Source organism: Notamacropus eugenii, chromosome 1 (genome assembly GCF_028372415.1).
Source record: "Notamacropus eugenii isolate mMacEug1 chromosome 1, mMacEug1.pri_v2, whole genome shotgun sequence".
Classification (NCBI taxonomy): Eukaryota; Metazoa; Chordata; class Mammalia; order Diprotodontia; family Macropodidae; genus Notamacropus; species Notamacropus eugenii.
Genome location: NC_092872.1, coordinates 744,065,763 through 744,086,178, shown reverse-complemented (window position 1 = coordinate 744,086,178; position 20,416 = coordinate 744,065,763). Strand labels below are relative to the sequence as shown.

The window sequence follows — 20,416 nt, the reverse complement described above, 5'->3', positions numbered from 1 at the left end:
CATTGGCTTCTTCTGGGCAATGGCATCCAACTTCCAAGTTTTATACATGAGGAGACTGAAAGGTCAGTGGCAGCGCTGCCACACCATTCCAAAGGCAGTCTTCAAATCTAGGCCTGTGACCAGTCAATACTCTCTTCTTTTCCAGCTCTAAGATCATCCAGCCCCTATCTTATTTTGCTCCCTTCCCCTTCCACTCTGCTCTTCTCTGCCTATTAACACTTTTCTTTTTCCAACTGTTAGTGCACCCCTCTTTGCCCTCCCCTCAAATTCCCTTTCGGTTATTCTCTCCAGGAGGCAGTAATGGGTACACAGTATGTGGCCAGAGAACTGGCTTCAAAGCCAGGAAAGCCTTGATTCAGAACCACCTCGGACATCTCCAGGCTTTAGGACACTCGTGGGCAGGTTTTTTCACTCTCAGTGCTCTAACGCAACCCTGTACAACTTTTTAAGTCACAGAGAGGATGAGTAGGAGTTTGCTCCTCAGGAAGGTTTCCCTGGACCAATGAAACCACAGGCTCACTCCCCATTGCAAGGTGCTGATAGATGTACATTTGTTCCTCCCAAAAGAATGTAAGCTCCTTGCAGACAGGAATTGTTTTACGTCTGCTTTTGGATCTCTGTTTCTGCACCACTTAGTGCATGGCAACTAAGATATACCTGCTGACTGATTAATTAACACTCACTCAACTTTTCATACTCTCAGAAACTTAGATTCCCCCAGGAGGAGGAGCAGGCACCTACCCAATGCCCCTCTGTGCCCCCTGCAGATCATCTCGATGACATCAATACTCAGCAAGTTCTCTGGATCTGGGATCCTGCTTTCCAGGTCCCAGCTTTTGAAATTCCTCTGACTACAACCTTCCATCTTTGCACAGAATCCCAACTTTAGAGCCAAAAGGGCCTCAGAACTTCCAGCACAAGCCTTCATTTTCCAGAGGAGGTGACAGGACTTGCCAGAGAGCACGAAGGTGAGAGCAAGAGCTAGAGGCAGGTGAGAATTCAGGTCCTCTGAGAAGCAGAGACCTCGTCAACACTGTGCTTTTCCAGCTCTCTTTGGACACCTCACTCCTAAACTATTCCTTGTCCTCCTCCTGACCTCCCATCATTTCCACACCCTCCCTGTTCTCCCAAGTTGTCCATCACCCTGCTCTGGCCTCACTTTCCTCTCTGTGAGTTCAGCAGCTGTCCTTTATGCCCAATTCCTTTCCATCTCCGATTATCACTGAGGCTTTGCAAAGGGTACAAGACGAAAGGTTGGCTGTCTCCCCCTCCCCCCAATCTTCCTCAAATGCTTCAATGTGCTTGGTGCACTGTAAATTTGTCATCTAGGTTACCTTAGTGTCACAGCTGGGCCATCACTGATGAAATGTTTCCCCTGAGTAACTATTATACTGTCCAGTAAAAGTTTAAACTTTCTCTTCTTAAAGACAAATGTACCTCCCTCCCTCCCTTTCCATCATCCTTAGCTCCAGTCCATAATGATAAAATGGGTCTCCTCTTAACCTTGATCCTATCCCTGCAGGTCTCCAGAGCCTGTACATCCTACCCTCTCCTTCCACCCCCTCATATGCCCACACACTCTCTCTCATCTTCAAATGTCTCTTCTACTGGTTTGCTCTCCCAACAAATATAACCAAGGCTATAGTTGTTCAATCATCGTGGTTGTGTCCAACTCTTCATGACCCCATTTGAGGTTTTCTTGGCAAAGACACTGGAGTGGTTTGCCATTTCTTTTTCCAGCTCATTTTACAGATGAGGAAACAGAGGCAAACATGGTAAAGTGACTTGCCCAGAGTCACACAGCTATTAAGCGTCTGAGGCTCCACGAGAACTCATGTCCTCCTGACTCCCAGACCATCATTCTATCCACTGCACTACCTAGCCAGGCTACATCCTCTTAAAAATCTTCACTTGACCCTACTATACCTCCCAACTATCACCAAATCTCTCTCCTACTTCTCACAGCCAAATTCATTGAAAGAAAAAAAAACCCAGCAATTTACACTCACTGCTTCTATTTTCTCCCTTCCCAAGCATTTCTTAATCCCTGCAGCCTGGTTCTAACCCCACCACATGAAAAATTCTGTCCTCTATTTCCAATCACCTTTTCACTTTTCAGTCCTCATCCTTCTTTCCCTCTCTGTAATTCCTAGAAAATTTCCTCCCTTTACTTTCTTTTTTTATTCTGAATTTAAGAAATAAAGCAAGCATTTCCATAAAAAAGTAGAACAGAAAAAAAGAGGATTGCACATGAAACTGCAAATCTATTATGTACAACATGGTTTTCCTTTTAAATATATAATACAGTTATCATGTAACTTCCCCCATGGCTAGCAACAGACACAAAACCACCCCCTTTACTTTCAAGACACTGTTCTTCTCAAGTGTACTTGGGGCTCTGGATCAAGTCTTCTCTCTAGGTAACTTTATCAGCTCTCTATACTAAAGACTTCCAAATCTGCACATCAATCATACTTCACCTCAAACTCCAGTTTTCCATCACTAAGAGTCACATATCTCTATCATCTCAAATTCAAATTCCAAATTGGAACTCAGTATCTTTCCCCCAAACTTATCCTTCTACCTTAATTTCCCCATGCATCTAGAACCAGAATCTTTGCAGTCAATCAGGTTCCCAATATCAATACTCTTTACTGTTCCCCAGTCTGTATATTCAAACAATTATCAAGTATTTGTGATCTGATTCTGAGTCTCTCTGATCCAGCAATCCCTTCTCTCTATTCATAAAGCCACATTGGCTCAGTGCTTCTTCACTCCTAATACAGACTCCTAATTGGTCTCTAGGCCTCCAACCTAGCCTTTATACAACTGCTAAAATAACCTTTCTAAAACAAACAAAAAAACCTAGCTGTTGCTTTCCTACTGCAGAAGGTTCAGTGATAGTGCAGTCTTTCTGGAAAGTAACTTGGAATTATTCTCCCAAAATCACTAACTGTACCCTCTGACCCAGTAATACTGCTATTAGGCATAAATGCCAAGGAAGTCAGACCAAAACGGACACATACATAACCAAAAAAAAATCCAATCCTTTTTGTTATAGCATGGCAAAATACAGCATGGCAAAGAAGAATTCAGAGAAACTAGGGCACATTTGTATGAACTGACAAAGTGAAATTAGTAAAATCAGAGAACAATGTAAAAGATTACTCAATGGCTTAAAAGAAAATAACTGAAAGAATTTGTAACCCTGATCACTGCACTGACAATGATGATTTTAGCAGACTAAGTAGGAAGCCTACCCCCCACTTCCCGGTTGCAGAATAATGGACTGAGGAGACATAATGAGACAGACGTTGCCAAGCATGGCCAATGTTTTCATTTGTTTGGCTCTACTTTACAGATTTACGGGGAGGGGCGCGGGCAGCACAGTAGTGAGAGATGTAAAGCAAAAGAAAAGAACTATCAATAAAATTGAAAAATAAAGTTATGAGAGAGACAAAGTAAGAGGGCTTTTATTAGTAGTGATTTCACTTAGTACACATAGTACACACTTTGAAAAACTGTACAAAGTCAAGTTCACAGTTTCATATATGAATTTCTTTGGTTCTCTGTAGATTGACATGTTTCTGCTTGTTGATGATTAAGTTTATAGTCAAAAAGAATTAAACACACACACACACACACACACACACACACACACCCATATCAAGGCTAAAATGTCAGTTCCTTTGCTGGGCACATTGAGCCCTTCCCTGATAGATCAAGTCAGCATTCCCAGACCCAAATGTAATGGTAATTTAAATGGAAAGATCTTTCCCATTCATTAATAGGCCCATGTCACCTGCCTAGGTCACGTGGAAGCCTGAGTCACGTGAGTCTGTGGAGGGAGATGTTTGCTGAAGGGGTGGAGCAGGAAGGGTGGAACAAGGAGAGGCAGAACTAGGGCAGAGCTGAGAAAAAATATGGTCGCAGTCAGCTAGGAAGGGTGCAGGCAAACAGGCAGCTGGCTAGCATGAGTGAAAGAGCTTGTTTGAGATTTTGTTTAAAAGGGTCTGTTTGTAATTTGTTTAAGGGAGCTGGTCTGTTGGAAGCCTAGCATGGGGAAGGGTTGGGGATGCTGTTGTCCCCTGCATTGTGTTTGTGTATAGATGTTGTAGCTATAATGGATTTGGCTTTCTGGTGTCTAAATAAATGTTTTGGTTCTGTCTTCTTCGTAGAGAGTCTGTTGTACTTCGATTCAGAATTGTGCTGGGATATTCATGGCTGCTGTAGGTGCTATGAATATCACATTGGCACTACACCAACTCATAGTCTACTCTACCTGGTCCACTCCCAGTGTGCAGACCATGCACTAGAACTTTCCTCTGGACCCCGGCACAGTTCATCCTCAGAATCCTCAGCCACATTCAAGTCTCCATTGGAGCATCCCCTCTTCCATGAAACATCTGTACAAACTGCTTTGTTCACATCCCTATCTTTTTCAAATGAATGGGAATCTATCTACCTGCCCCTTTCCCCAATAGATCCCTACCCTTGTAGGAAAGTACAATTAAACAAAACACAGCGGCCATGTCCGACAATACCTTATTCTGCCAATACAGGGTGTTGAGAAAGCTTTAATAGTTTAAAATTGCACTAAGATTTTTAGGATACCCTGTACACTAGACATGTAAGAGGCAGGTAACACATTTTCTCCTCAGGCCTCAGAAGCAATGATAAAAATCATCCATTTTCTTCTCATCCCTCAGCTATTAATGGCACCTCAGTTCTAATTTCCTTCAAATTTGCCTAGCTGTGCACATATTATTCCCTCCCTGTAGAATGAATGTAAAGCTCAGATGAGGATCACTGTCTTGAATCCAGTATGTTCAATAAATAAATGTTTTTAATTTAGTAACTCCAGGGTGAATGTGCTTTTAAAATGCAAATGAACAGGTCTTTGGAAGTATGGTAACATCCTGAAGAAGGATTTAAGCCAAGAGCCAGAAAGAGCCAATGGTTGCTCACCTCGCTGAAACTCATGGCTCCTAAAGAATTCCATTCTCTCACTTAACAAACATCTATTAAGACCAAACTTTGTACAAGACACCTGATGTTCATTTATCCCCTTTCTTCTTTGGCTCCTTTATAAGAGCCTTTATGTAGTACTTAAGACTTGGAAAGCACTTTACAAATATTATCTCATTTGATCCTCACAACAACCCTGGAAATAGGGGCTATTCTTATCCTCTTTTTACAGATGAGAAAAGGCAGGTTAAGTGACTTGTCCCGGATCACACATCCTGAAAGTATCTTAGGTAGAAAATTAACTCAGGTCTTCCTGACTCCAGGCCCAGCGCTCTATCCATCCACTCTATCACCTCTGGCATCATCATCATCATCTCCCCTCCCAAAAACAGCACAGATGACAGAATCAGTATTTTGCATTAAAAATCCTTCTCTTCAAATGAATGGCTGACTTGCTCGTGTTCCTGTTGGCCTTTTGATAACTTCCAAGAAATTAAGGTGGAAGGTGATTTCAGTCCCTCTTCAGACCCCAAGAAAGCTTCCCTTCAGGTGACAAAGATGTTAAAGGTTCTAATATAAGCATATAAATCATATCAACAGCTACAGAGGGGGAAAAAAATAAGGGTAAAGTGAAGAAACAGAGAATATTTAAGAGCAGAAAAGACAATCCAATACTATATATACTTCTCAATATCCAATTACGAGTTTCCAAATGTCCAAAGCAAATTATCAAATGAAGAGAGGTAAAGAAACTGATTTGGTCTTTTTTTTTTAATTTTTCAGTTCAGACATGTATTAAGCACCTACTATGGGGGGGGAGAAGAGGTACCCCAGGTTTTGCCTCTGCAACAACTGATAGATGATTAAGGGCTGAAAAGGTACCAAGCAGATCAAGAAGCTGCTATCGAAAGGTACTTTCTGAGATGCTCAGCACCTGAACTCCTGGTAAAGTAGAATAAAGGAGTGATGCTACAAAACAGAATAGATGAGGATATTTGACAAAAGAAATTCTTAGAAGATGAGAACTGGGGGAAAGGAGACAGGAGTAAGGGGAGTTAGAGACAAAAAGATCAAAGAACAAAAAGCTAGACTTAACCTCCAAAGTCAATCCTTCCACTGGTTTTCATTTACAAAAGGAGGGCCAGGCCCAGACTGGGAGGAGACCCGAGTCTAATCCTGGTTCTGACTTCAAGATCAAGAATATCTCGCTTCACATTCCAGCTTCCCTCCTTAGTCCTCCTCCTTAGCTTGCCCATTCCCTGACTCCCAGATTCCTGAAGGTGGCAGGGACTGGCAGCTGGGGATTCACAAACCTCAACCATGTTTCTTTCAAACTGTGGGAGGCACTAAACAGAAGCTCACAAATATTTATTGAAAAGAGATGAATGAAGGGTAAATTAAGGGAAGAATAACCAGAAATTACCAGATATACTATGGAAAAAAACCGTTGTAATCAGATCATTTCCTCCTCCTGTCTCAACCCCCTATGTTTCAACTGAGCTGACATTTCTGAATAAATCCCCAAGACTAGCTCTCTATGATTAGATGAGGCTTGAACACTCAGTAAATTTGTATTTGGAGGGAGGTGGGACCCACAGGCCCTACCCCCATCTCCTTTGGCCAAAGCATCCTCCTGGATTGTTACGGATTCATTTTTCAGCACTGTCTGATTTTTCGTGACCCCATTTGGGGTTTTCCTGGCAAAGATATTGGAATGGTTTGCCGTTTCCTTGTCCAGCTCATTTTACAGATGAGGAAACCAAGACAAACACGGTAAAGTGACTTGCACAGGGTCACAACACAGCTAGTAAGGTGAGTCTGGCTGATACTCCTGCTCTGCCCAGCTGCCTGTATCTCCCTGAAGCATTTCTGGAACTCAGCTGGGCTTCCCTGGGCATGCCCTGTGAAGCATGTTTCTTAGTGCTTCTCTGTTCCTTGGTCCTGTGAAGGCAGCATAGAGGAATGGCCACTGAGCCTGAAAAAAACATCTACATTCAGACTACAGAGGGAGGAAAAACATTTGCTCTCCTCTTCAGAATTCTGGGGTACACCTACGGTGGATATACACACAGCAGCTAGAGCAATGCACACCTAGGTGAACCAAAGTCAGAATCTCAGGGCTTTGTTGGGGTTTTTTTCCTGACCCTAGGATGGATGATTCCAGTTTGGGGAAGTAACTTTAGTGAATCTGAGATGTCAGGAGTTCCTAGCACTACTGAGTGAGGGGAGTGCTTGGGACAACTACTACAGCCTTCTTGGGAGAAGAAGGCCCCCACAGAAGGATGGCCTAACTTGGTCTAGCTTGCCAGGAGAATCCAACCTTTAAAAATAATGGAAGCAGGAGGTAAAGCTGAAATGCCTTTTCAATAGGCCCATATAATGTCCTGTGTTTTAATTATCAACCTCCAAGGAAAGTTTTACAGATGGTAGGTGATACCAATTCATGTCTTTGTCAATATACATCTACATGTCTTTTGTGTGGAGAAAATAACTATCCTATCCCTAACACTGTTAACTGAGTATTCTACTATTATGTCTTAGGAAGACCCTGGACATGGGCCAAAGACAACTAGAAGAACACGTTCTCCCAGGACTGAACCCAAGTTCAGCAGGTATGCGCTTAGAGCTAAGGATCCCTTAGTGAGAGAGGGAGAAGACCCCAAGCCCCCTAGAGCCCAGAGCGTCTATGATTTGCACATGTATTAATTCCTTCATTTGTCATTAACATGATGGTTTTAAAACATGATGTGTCTTTTAACACTTCACTTGATAGTTCCCCAGAGGGAAAGAACATCTTTATAAAACATTTTTACCAGGTTAATAGCATTACGTACGTCACTGTCATGAACAAGTTAGAAAAATCAAAGATCATGAAGCAGTTTTGCTTACAACTGAATTAACTTCTGGACACACTGGAGAGTTTGCTAATATGGCAAATATTTTGTTAAAAACCTAAAGGAAAGCTCCAGGAACTGGTATTTTTGTTCTTTCTCAATACTAATTTAAACAGAAAGTGTGGGTGTAAGAAGATTATACACTTGTTAAAGGGTTATTTATTGCTCCATTTGTTTGTACACAAAGTTAGACTTTTTCCTTCCCATTTTTACACAGAGCACACAAGAAAAGTACACTGTACAGCTATGCATTTTCACAACATACTGCCATTAATATCATAAGTAATCTTCCCAACAACATCAATGTACCCAGTTTTGACAGGGTCCACTTGAGAACACTCATTAGAGCATTGTTAGAACTTACACCCCCACCCCAAATGGTCTTTTTTGAATAATTAATAATTTTTGGCAAGATACATGTATAAATCAAGAAGTCAGCATTAACAGTTCAGTCTCAGCCTGGAGCCAGGACTCTGGTAGTACAAGCCAGGGCTGTCCTGGGATCTCAATATTTTTAATCACTGATTTTGCTAATCACATGGGAAGTTTGTCAAATTTAAGGATGAAGTTGGAAGGGATAAATGGAACATCAGGTAACATCCAAAAAGATATCAATAAGCTGGAACAACAAAATGTAATAAGCATATAAACTCCTGTACTTTGGCTAATTAAAAAAAATAATACACACATACCAACTACAGGATTGGAAGATAATGTCAAAATGACTTTATGAGCAGTTTGGTGTCAAGAAACCACTTACTACTTGTGTTCAAGTTACTTAACATCACTCAGGCTTCAGTTCCCTCTCCTCTAAAATAGGAGGGCAGTAGAGGGGAAGGGAGGGGTGGAACTAGGTGGTCTCAGAGGTCCTTTCCAGTTCAGTACTGACAATCCCACATGACAGCTGGCCAAAAGTATAAGCAGGGCTACGTGGCTAGAGAGTGACAACTTCGGGATAATGAAGGGACTTGTAATTTCATTTGTATTCATAACTTCAAGTGAGGAAACTCTCTCCCAAAGTAGGCTGCCATCTTCCCTCCACCCATGCCCAGAGCACTGACAACACAAATGATCTACTGGTCGCCTTGGCCTTGAGGCCAGTTCTCTTAGCCACTATACTGTGCTGCCTTACAACTTTAGGCTACCTTAAAAGACTAATTATATTAAATATAATGTGTTAATTATATTAAAATGTAATTGTTTAAATTAAAATGTTTATTAATTACCTTCAACTACCACAAAACTCCCCCAAAATTCCCATTTAATTTCTTACATCAACCTGCAAGGTGAGGGAAAGCCGAGATGTGAAAGAGTTAACGGTAAAATGGACCTTTCATGTTACTTTCCTTCCCCCAGTTAAAGTGTAAACAAAAGGCCCAGAAGGTAAGGACTATCAGATTTCAATTCTCTGTATTCCCCAAGACACAGTAAGTATAACGTAAGGTACACAGCAAAATCACACTAGCCCAGCGCTTCTTAAACAGTGGCTCTCGACCACATATGGAGTCTGAAGGGGTCTCAACTGAAAAAGTTTAAGAAGCCCTGCCTAGTCAACACAATCTACCCTTCAAAGTGGGTCTCAAATTTGGGCTCACTCTATGTCAGTGTCTCAGCACCATCTGAGGTTCTTAAGGCCAACCTAAAACACCATATCCTCAACACATTCTCTGATCCCAGCAGGGATCAGAGGGAGCTCTCCCTCATCCGATCTGACATGGCGAATACTACTTTATACTCAGAGAAGCATAGAATTTAGGATTTGAAAGGGACCTTAGATCCAGCCCACAGAGAAGAGGAATTCTTGCTATAGACCCAATCCATGGCTATTCAGAGCCTCTGTTAGGAGATCTCTAAGGAGAGGTAGCAGCTCATGTGACTCGGAGACAGTTCTCCTTGCTGGGTGACACCTAGCTTTCGCTGCTCTAGTCCAGCTCCACAGGACAACCCCTCAAAAACTTGCAAACAGCTATCACGCACTCCCATTCCAAGTCGTCTCTTCTCTGGGCTAAACATGTCCAGTGCCTTCAACTGACCCTACGAAAATGAGTTGTTACTATAAGGATTATCGTATTTCAAACAGCTTAGTAAGGAATTAGGCTAGCAATTGATAGTGATACAACTTTCAAATCTCCACCTATAGCACACAGTAGCTTTTATCAATCAGACAAAATCAAAAACCCACGCAGATGAGCCTAGCAACAAGAATAAAAGCCCTGAGTCTTTCAGAAAACACAAGTCAGAAGCTCTATTTTGCAAAATTTTGAAAAGGGATATGAAGAAATAAATCACACATATATAAATATACACAAAATGAAGATCTCTTTCCCTTTCAACTTCAGAGAAATTTTAAATTAGACAGATTCTTAAAAGTGAAACACTTGACTTTCTTTTCCTGTCTCTTCCCAGCTTATATACAATGTCTGATACTTAATAAACACTTGCTGAGATAACTTTGGAAGGCAAAGTAAGTTTTAAATAGTCCTAACAAACAATAGCGGAAAACCATCAGCACCAGTGGCTTTTGGTAATGAACCAGGAGCAAAGTTCAAATTCAGTTCATCACAGAACCTTTTTCAACTTCATGTTCTTCATCTGTAAAATCAAAAGAATTATATTAGACTGATATCTAAGGTGCCTTTCATACTATCATATTTCTAATCTCTTTGAGCAAAAGGTTTTAAAATTGAGTTCAGAAATCTAAAGGTCTTCACCAGATCTGTAACAGCTTAAAGCAGATCTAATTTGGGCCAAGAGTAACCTAAACCAGATTCTAAGCCTCACATTAGCTGCTTTAATAAAGTTAGAGAAACAAACTTCCTAATGCCCCCACTTTTACTGCCTGGCCCTTCTTCCAACATGTACACATCTTAAGAGTGGTGACAGAATACAATGGAAAGCAGGAATGATTGGTCAGGTGCAGTTAGTGAAGCACCAAAAGAACCTACAATACAAACCAACTGAATGAGCCTCCCTAATGGTGTGGACAGGCATCATCATCCAGAATATCCCCCAAAAACCCCGTTCACAAACCCCAAAGAGAGATTATGAAAATCTGCCTAGGCAGCAACACTGGGAGTAAGTGAATCATTCAGATCCTGACCTCTACATTTCTTTCAACGGGCCCAACTTTTAGTCACTAAATTGACACCAGCAGTTTCCACCACTGCTAAGCAGGAAAAGAAGGAAGAAATGATACTGGAATAAAGTCACTCAATTCTGCTTATTAGCAACTTGGCTATAAAAAAGCACAGTGGATAAGATCTATTAGACAAACTAGTATATTAAATTCACCTAACAGTCCTTGTTGCAAAATAATGCAGATCATAGGGTCATAGATTTGGAATTGGAAGAGGTTTCCTCATTTTACAGATGAGGAAACTGAGGGCCCAAGAGGTTAAGTGACTTGCCCAGGGTCACACAAGTAAGGAATAGCCAGAAGCAAACTCAAGTTTGTATTACAATTGATTACAAATCCACTACCCTTTCCATGGTTATCATGTTGCCTTCTAAATAATGACTGGCATCAATATAGCAACTGAAAGTCTGTAAGGGGTTTCTGCGCATTATCTCAGCTGCTACATTTTATAGAAGAGAAAAATGAAGCTGAGACAGGTTAAGTGACACAATGGAAGACGTCTGAGGTAAGACTGTAACCGAGGTCTTTCTGACCCCCATATCCAAGGAAGCCTTTTTTAAAAGAAAAAACTGGAATAAATAATCACAAAAATTTATCTTACCTTTCTTTTTGCAGTTAATTTTAACTATAAAACAGAAAAAGTCTAATATAATTACATAAGGTAAAAAAACTGGCCAACTGAAGCCATTTCAACAAACCCAACATGCTGAGTTTCTAGTAACATCTTCAGAAGTCAACTGGTTTTGACCAAACTTAATATACTGCAAGACACTAAAGAACTACAAACCATAATTCAGGCAAAATGGCATACAATATGCTATGTGGGCATTATCTCCTGTACTTTTCACAAAGACCAAAGAAATTGATGGGAGGCAAAAAGAAAGGCTCAGCATTCCATCTTTAAAAAAGAAAAGGAGTGTATTATCTGTAAGGTTCACATTACAATTTTAAAAAAAACCCTCCCTTATGCAAACTCTTCAGTTATAGACAAATAACCTCAGGTTTATACTTCACAAATGCTAATAAGAATGTTAAGTGTCAAGGGACAAAACAAACAACTTCACCACACTCTGCTTTTACTGTAGACAGGATTTGGCATGCAATGTATCTAAATCCACAAAATGATGGAGCACTCATAGGCTTTCTTTTAAACTCATGCTCTGTTACACCGACTTCCTATTTATTGTCCCAAAGAAAAAAACCGTGAAAGACAAATAACCTCACGTGCTATTTGTAGAGCAACATTTTAACAAAAACAATAAATTAGCTCATCCTCATCTGATGCTTTTAAATCCTACAAAAAATAAGGAAAGCAAGTGCTGAAGAGATGCAATGCAATAGATTATATTACAAAATTATAAATATAACTAAAAATGACAATATGTATCTAATAAGTTAATACCCTAAGTAGATTGGAAATTTCAGGTAGAAAGGAAAAAAATATTAAGTCTGTTAAAAGTATGATAGCAGGGGAAAATTTGACAGGATTTTTTAAAAGGTGAATTCATTTTCAATATTTCCTCCAAATTTTACTTTAGTATAAATTGTAATTATATTTTCATAGGCAAAATCCCAGGAAAAAAGTTTCAAATTAACAAATAAGAACTTTATACTTAAGAAAGGAAAGGAGATGGGTGGAGAAATCAAATTATTGGTTACTAAAACAAGTTACCACTCATTTTTAAACCATAAATCTGAACACTATTATTCTTTTATACCCTGGTCTTAGGGGAAAATGTCCAGAGACCCTTAGTACCCAGTCCCTAATTCTCCCCTATCTGGCTGGGGTTCTCCTTATTGTAAACTTTTCTTTTAAGGGATCTGTGTAATTCACAATCACCAAGCACTATTCAGCACTTTAGTAGGTGCCAAGCCCTGTGGTAGGCACTTTGGGGAAAGGTCAGAACTGTAGCTTCACAAGCTAGTTTATGTAGTTCATACTGGGAAAAGAAGTATCTCAGCCATGATAAAACCTGACCAGTGGTTCTACAGATGGGGGGGGAAACCTCCTACGTGGGTGACCCAGTCCACTTTGGGGTAGCTTTAAAGTTATAAAGACCTTCCTGATGCCAATATGGGCCTCTTGACAATTTCTAGTCACTGATGCTACTTCTTTCCTCCAAAGCCAAACTGAACAAGCCTGTCTAGGCCCTTCTCTCCCAATCGGGCCTTCAGTTGTCTTACACCATCAGGTGCTGCTGGGTCTTCTCCCCAGACTCACTGATGCTCTTGAGACTCAAAGGCCTTGACTAACCTCGATGCTATCTTCTCGATGTTCTCCAGTTTGGCCATTAAAATTCACAATTATTCAATTTCTACCACAGCCAGACGCTCAATATAAAAAGACAAAAAAGGAACTGCCCCTGCCATGAGAGGCTTACATGAGGTATGGGGGCACATACAGTGAATGTTAACAATGTTACTAAGCACTTCCTCTAGTCTTTTCTCAATCTTACTCTTCCTTGACCTCCTGGAAGGTTTTGACACCAGAAACTCTCTCCCTTCTACCACCTCTCGGTTCTCCTACCTGTCCACTCCTCAGTTTCCTTTTATGGTTCTTTATCCCTGGCACATTCACCAGTCCAGGGGGTCTCCCATCTCATCATTTCCCCTCGGTTCCACTCTCTTTATGCAGATGATTCCCAGATCTTCCACTCCAGCCCTACCCCCCTCTCTCTCTAGAGCTCCAGGCCCTCATCACTAACTGCCTCAGGGACATTTCAAACTAGGTGACTTAGTCACCCCAAACTCACCGTGTTCAAAACAGAACCCCACCCACCCCACCCCCACCTACATACCCTCCCTGCATCCAAACTCCCTCAGGGTAAGCAAGGGCATCCTCTTCCTCCTCCCAGTCACCCAGACCAGCAACCTTGGGGTTATCCTCCAGGCCTCTCTCATACCTCCCCAACTCGTTTTTCTGTATTTCCTTCTCTTTCCTCATTGCCCACCACCACTCTGAGGCAGGCTCCCACTCACCTCCAAATGTAGCCTTCTAATTGGTTGCTGTGATTTTCCTACAGCAGAGCTCTGACCCTGGAAGCCCCTACTCAATAAAAACCACTGGTTTCCTATTACCAGTAAGATCAGATAGAACATCCTGTTTGGCATTTAAAGCCCTTCCCAAACTAGCGCTTTCTAGCCTTCTACACTTTGCTTTCTTCCACATGTTCACAATCCAGCTACACCATTTTACTAGCTGTTCCTCAAAAAGCACAATCCTATCTCCAGTCCTCATACCTCTGCACTGGCTGTTTCCCCACACCTAGAGATCAATTCTTTCTGGCTTCCTTCAAGACTCAGCTCCAACGTCCTAAGAAGACCTCATCTGTTTGTCTCCAGCCTGCTCCATTCGCTCAGCCTTTATCTGGTCCACGAATTTTTTCCACATATTGTCTTCCCCATTATAATGTGAGCTCCTTTCGTGAGAAAGGATTGTTTTTACCTGGCTTTGTATCCCAATGTTTAGGGATTCTTTGACTGTGTCTGGCACACAGTCGACAGATATGATCGTTAATAAATGCTTGCTCTCTGACTACCTGGGAACAATGTTAAAAACTGGAGACAGAAATACGAGTAGAAAGAAGATGGTATCTGCCCTCAAGGAGTTTATATTCTAATTTGGGAAGCTATCACATAAAGGGGAATTGAAGGCGGGGTGAGAGGGAGGGCACATCACCACAAGGTAGCATGGTTAGAAAATGGTGAGACTATATAAAATATATACAAGGTGGGGGGGGGGGGGAATGAGGAAAGCTTTTATCTAGGTCACATGTGAGCTGAGGCTTAAAAGAAAGCTATTATGAAGAGGAGGTGAGAGGGAGCATTCCAGCTACACGATACGGCGTCAGTGAGATCTGGATTTAGACATAGTGGTAATAGGGAGCCAGTGGAGATCATTAAGCAGGGAGTGACAAATTTTAACTTGTTATTTCAATGAGCAGTAATTGGTTATGTGTATCAACAAAGAACTCTTCCTCCTGCATTTATGTACACAATTATCACTTGTTTTGAGACTTGGCAAAAATATTATCCCCTTTCAAAAAAAAAAAAAACACACCCTAATACTCTGCAGAAAAAAATTCAATAAGAGACTAAAGAAGTTCAATGAGAGGGTGAGGACATACCCAGACTTAGATAAGACACAAACTGTATGTGGGTTTCACTTTGAAAATATGTGACAAATGAGATTACCGTGAGACTCTTAATTCACTAAGTCTATCAGAAAAGTAAAGGCAAGCTTTATTACTTTACATTGTTTTGGAAATCTAGTTTTTTGTACAAATTTAAAGTCCTACATAAATGTGAATTATTATTTAGTATTAGACAGTGGAAAAGATTTTCTACTCCAACCTCCTCATTTAATTCATGAGGAAACTCCCCCAAGGTTACACAGCAAGTGCAGAACCAAAAATAGACAGCCTCTTAATTTCTCATATGCAGCATCAACCCAATTTTAACCCTAACGAGTAGCTGGCATCCCCACATATTACTAACAAACCCACGATTCCCAGAAGGTTGAGTAAGAAAAAATTAGAACCCAATTTCAATATAAGAAGCAAAAGATATAAAACATGACCTTGCTTAATGATGCTGCTTTTGCTGGCAAATTGTTTTGACACAGGAGTTAGCACCCAAGCAAGACCTAAATGACCGTTTCAAATAACACAGTCCCTTAGAACATATACATCAAAAAGCCTGATATTCGGCTTTATTTTCAAAATAAAATGTTGACTGAAACTGAGGCAAAATCGTTTCGCATGAAAAGTCCAGCAGGCAAGAATAATATTAATTTAAGGAAGGGGAAAAAAAAACAAAAACCTGGCAAACAGAATCACCCACAAAATAAAATAGCATCCATCTGAAAAACAGGAAAATGGAAACCATATTTTATCTTAATATAAAGCATTAGAACAAGATATTGTGATATGGCTTTCTAAATATCCATTTGTCCTCAGTTCTCCCAATCTAAAGGTTAAGAGACAGATATTTTATATACGTAACACATGTAATACTCAGATTAAATTCAAATGAAATCGAGAATTCATTTATTTTAGACACCAGACTGCTATTAAAAGGTGCGACCTATTATAATAGACCCATCCACCCCACATCACTCCCCCTTCCAACAGGCCTTCCTTGTGAAGATCAAACCTCTCTAATAACTCCCTACTACCTGCCAAATAGTCTAATGCCTTAATCTGCTCCAGAAAGACTTCCACAAATGAACAGTACCCCACCCCTTTTAGAGTCCCAACTCCCAGGCAGGGACGTTTCCTGGTCAAGCCTTCCCTTCCCTAGCTCAGGGCTTTCATTCAAGCTGCTAAGATCCACTTCAAATGCCACCTCTCCCACAAAAGCTTCCCTGAAGGCAAAGCCCACTTTGAAGCATAAGCACTCTAAGATGAACCTGGTGCCAATAATATATATGCCAGCTGACTTCCCGAAAAGAAAAATCCATTTCATGATCAGGACTCCACCTAACCCTGGCCAGCCACATCATTAAAGCATGCCCCACTGGTACAACTTGAGAGGAAAAGCTCCAGGGCTGGCTTAACACAAATCTGTGACAACTCCTGGGAAAAACCATGCAGATATGGATATAGGAAAGTCCATTAATGCCCTCTTTTTACGTGAAGGGAGAACACAGGAGAAGGAGAAAATGATTCACACTAGACACAAAAGGCTTGCCAATTTCTTGCACTTCATTAAAAATAAGATTTCTAATTAGAAAAAAATTTTAAATGTGTAGCAAAACTAACATCTAGATCCTATTAAACAGGCATCAAATTAGAGCTTCTGATAACACACAAAGAAATACTTTCATACTTTCCAGAGACAAACGAAAACTTTGGATCTGAAAGGTCTACTTTTGAGAACTTGTGTTGGTCATTAATATGAAAAGTTAGCTTCAAAAACAAATAAAAAGTCAGCAATATTTAAAACTTCCTCTAATGACAGAAAGAAAAAATTACAGAAAAAAAAACTTTTACTGGTACATGTATGAAACAGAGTCAACCTTCAAAAGTACAGTTTCCACACTTGTTTGTCTAAGCTAAAAAACCTTCAAGATGAGTACAATGTATCACGAAGAAAATCAAGCAGCAAAAAGCTTACTTACAACAAAGAGCTCCCAAGTCTTTGTAAGTCTACAGTTCTGTGTGAACTGTTCATTTTAACATTAAGTCATGAATTTTCTTAAATTAACAAGGCAGGTGGGTGGGAGGATGAAAACAAAGCACCCAGAATAGAGAGCAAAGGACTGCTTTTATGGCCCGAGTCAGAGGTTTTCCTTGAGCTCTGGGTAGCTGCCCTCCAAGCAAGCCCCAACTAGAGAGCCCCTGAGGCTGGCCCAGGCTCTCACACAACCAACAGCTTTACTAGCCATCATCTGCAAGAACTATTTCTGCAGAATCAAAATTTAAAAGAATATCCAGCTTAGTTTATATTCAACTTCCATTGTTAAAAAATATTCTTACCTTCTGCTACATCATCATCGACTGCCCCTTTCACCTGAGAAAAACACCACTGAATATCATTTCCTCCTCCAGCTCCTAAAAGGAAAAACAATCCCCATTAACATCATGTCTGAGTTTTGTTCACTCCCCCACCCCAAACAGAGAGCTAGTGTCCAAGGTCAGCACAGCACCACTAGCGACAGCTGCCCACTCAGAGAACCTCTGTGCCCCTAAATCTCCAACTTGGAGAAAGTTGTAGTAGAACATCATTAGGAATTTTTTCTGCTACTGTGATCAGATCTAGATTCAAGATCAAGAAAAAAAGTCATAACTCATTACTTACAAAGAAAAAGTTATTGAGACTTAGTTTGTTAAAACAGTTCTTGACCAATTTTGTGCCTTTGGACCCTTGAGAAAGTACATCACTTAAAAAAACTGTCTTCGAAGTTTTTTTTTAATGTTGGAATTAAGTTTTTTTTAAGAGCATGAACTCATTGGCTGATCACTAACACTGCACTTCTGCTTAAAACTGTTCTTTAATCTTCACCTCCTCTCCAAAAACGATGCTAATCACATGTAGTTAAGAAAGATCAGAAAGCAATACAAAAAAGTAAACCATTTTTAAAGTGGTTTTCTTTTTAAATCTGCAGACAATATCCCGTGTTACAGTTAATAAACTAAAACTACCATGAAACACTGCACGAAGTGACAACTTCAGGAACATTTCTGGCTCTGTGAAAGATGGTGATTCATTTGAACCTTGCTACCAACACCTTCCCCTCCCCCCAAAAACACCACCCATTTTTCTACATTTCATTGCCAGCCAATCACTCATTCATTACATACAGGAAAAGTAATTGAAATGAATGCTGCTAAAGAGGCTGTCAAAAGGAAGTTTCTTTCTTCCTTCACCCCACCCCTCAGAATCCAAAGGGCCAAGCAACAGATGTAATTTACCATCTTGTGCAACAGTTTTAATTTTACTAGATTAACAAGGCCAAAAAGCAACGTGCTTTTTAGCAAAATCACAAGTTCAATCCAACACATTAAAAAATAGAAAATACAAGCTGAAGTGCAAAAATCCATCTGGATTTCGAGATAAAGAATTAGCTCAGTCTGTGATGTTTCTGTCTTTCACACTGCTATAGATGGAAGCACAGTGAAGAAAACTTGTGGAGGAGAAAGGGTAACACAATTAAATGGTCTATTCCTGATTCTCTTAAGTGACGGAAATCTTTCAGACCCAGGAAATTTGCTGGGGGAAAAAAATGTATTTTCTTTTTTTCCTCTCTGCACTCCCACTCTTCGTTAACAGAAGATGCTCCCCATACCTACCAAGTCCTCTTCCTCCTATGTCAGTAGGTAAAATCTCATTTTTCCAATACAGGCTCGTACAGATTGGAATCAATGGCTACTCTGCCTTTCCAGCTCTTAGACTGTGATTCTCTCTTCCGCCACTGGCTCTCAGCGAACTGCTCAACTAATAAGCACAAGAACCACTGAACTCCATGAACCAGCCCCCCAAACGCCCACCCCTGGGAGAGGGGCAGAGACACAAGTGGCACGGGCACAGGCCTTCCTTCAAGCAAAGATGAAAGTTTGGGTTCGTTTTCCACCCTTGGCACCACGCTTGGACTGCTTCATCTACAAGACCAGGGGGCTCATCTCGACGGGGACTTTTCTGGGCCTGACAATCCCGGGGGCTGGAGGCCGGGCCGGCCGGGCCCCTCGGGGGCACGAGTCCGGGGCTGGCCCACGTTTAGAGGGGACCTTGCCGGGCCTCCCCCTCCTTCGGTCTAACACAAGAGGCGCTGGAGCAGCGTGACCTCCGCCCGGGAGCCTCTGCACCTTCGGGGCTCCGAGCTTCTGGGGCCGCCCCACTCCGCGGCCTCCGCGGTCAGGTCGGGCATCCACGAGGCCCGGCGGATCCACGGGAGACCACGGACAACGCGGGGACCGTCTCGGAGGGAGGGCACCTCCGGAGGAACGCGTGACCTCCGAGTGCCGGGCTACAAAGGCGCGCTTCCCGGCCAGCCTGCCGGCCGCAGGTCCCCGAGGTCGGCCGAGCCCGCGACCTCCCGGGGCTCCGCAAGCCCCCCACGCTCGACGCTCGCGGCCCTGGCTGGGCCTCAGTTTCCTCCTCTGTAAAATGGCCCAGGACCTCCTCAGGTGCCTCGGCTCCCTCTCTCTAGGCAGAGGTGCGAGGAGCGCCCCCCCATCCCGAGAGCCGGGGGGAGGGCGGACCTGGGGGCGCCGGGCGAGCAGCCCCCCACGCCCATTCGTGCCTCCGGGCCGGGTCCCCGCGTGTCCCGCTCCCGCTCTTCCTCTTCCTCCGCGCCGGGCGGCGGGCGCGGGCAGGGCCGCGGCTCGGGGTCGGGGGAGGGGCAGGCCACCCCAAGGGGTCCCCTCTCTCCTCCCCTCCCCCTCCCCTCGGGCCGGGCGGGGGTGGGGGAGGGGCGGGGACGGCCCCTCGGGCCGGGGCCCCGGAGATGGCGGCGCCGGTCGGGCCCGCGGGAGCCCCGCCCCCGGGGGGATCTCCAGGGGGGGCGCGGGGCGCCCCGCTCCCGCTCTCACCTGCCATGGCGCGCGGGCGATGGAGGCCCCGCCGGGCTGCTCAGGCTCTCCGGGCCGAGGCCGCCGCCCTCCCCGGGCGCGGGGGGCCCCTGCGGGCGCGGGCGCGGGCGCGAGCCGGGGGGCGGCGGGGCCGGGGGGCGGCGGGACGGGAGGGCGGGGCGGCGCTCCGGGGCTTCCCGGCTCTTCTTCTCCCCCCCGGCGGCGGCACCGGTGGCTGCGGCGGCGGCGGCGGCGGGCGGCGAGCGGCTCCACTTTCAAAATGGCGCCGGCTGGCCTGGGTGCTTACGTCACTGGGGGGCGGGGCCCGGAGGGCGGGAAGAGGCGGGGCCGGCGGCGTGCGGCGCTCCCCCTCACCGCCCCTCGCGACGCCGACGCACGCACACGCT

At 43.1% G+C, this 20,416-nt stretch overlaps 1 protein-coding gene across 5 annotated transcripts in view; it reads right to left on the bottom strand.

Annotated features, from left to right (window-relative positions):
• The window catches only part of PPP2R2A (protein phosphatase 2 regulatory subunit Balpha), an 89,655-nt gene extending 69,512 nt beyond the window's left edge, over nt 1–20,143 (bottom strand). For 2 of the 5 annotated variants that reach the window (XM_072637991.1, XM_072638027.1), the window contains exons 1-2: nt 17,800–18,182; nt 17,478–17,552 (exon numbers count right to left, since the gene is read on the bottom strand). Coding sequence is in view for 2 of the 5 variants with exons in the window: in XM_072637878.1 (XP_072493979.1) it covers nt 17,478–17,552; nt 18,144–18,180 (112 nt within the window). In the remaining 3 variants the exon portion in view is untranslated. Of the gene's footprint in view, nt 1–17,477; nt 17,553–17,799; nt 18,304–20,030 lie in introns of those variants that run through there. The other 3 variants (XM_072637929.1, XM_072637878.1, XM_072637966.1) reach the window with 3 other exon arrangements.
• Nucleotides 20,144–20,416: the final 273 nt, after the last annotated feature.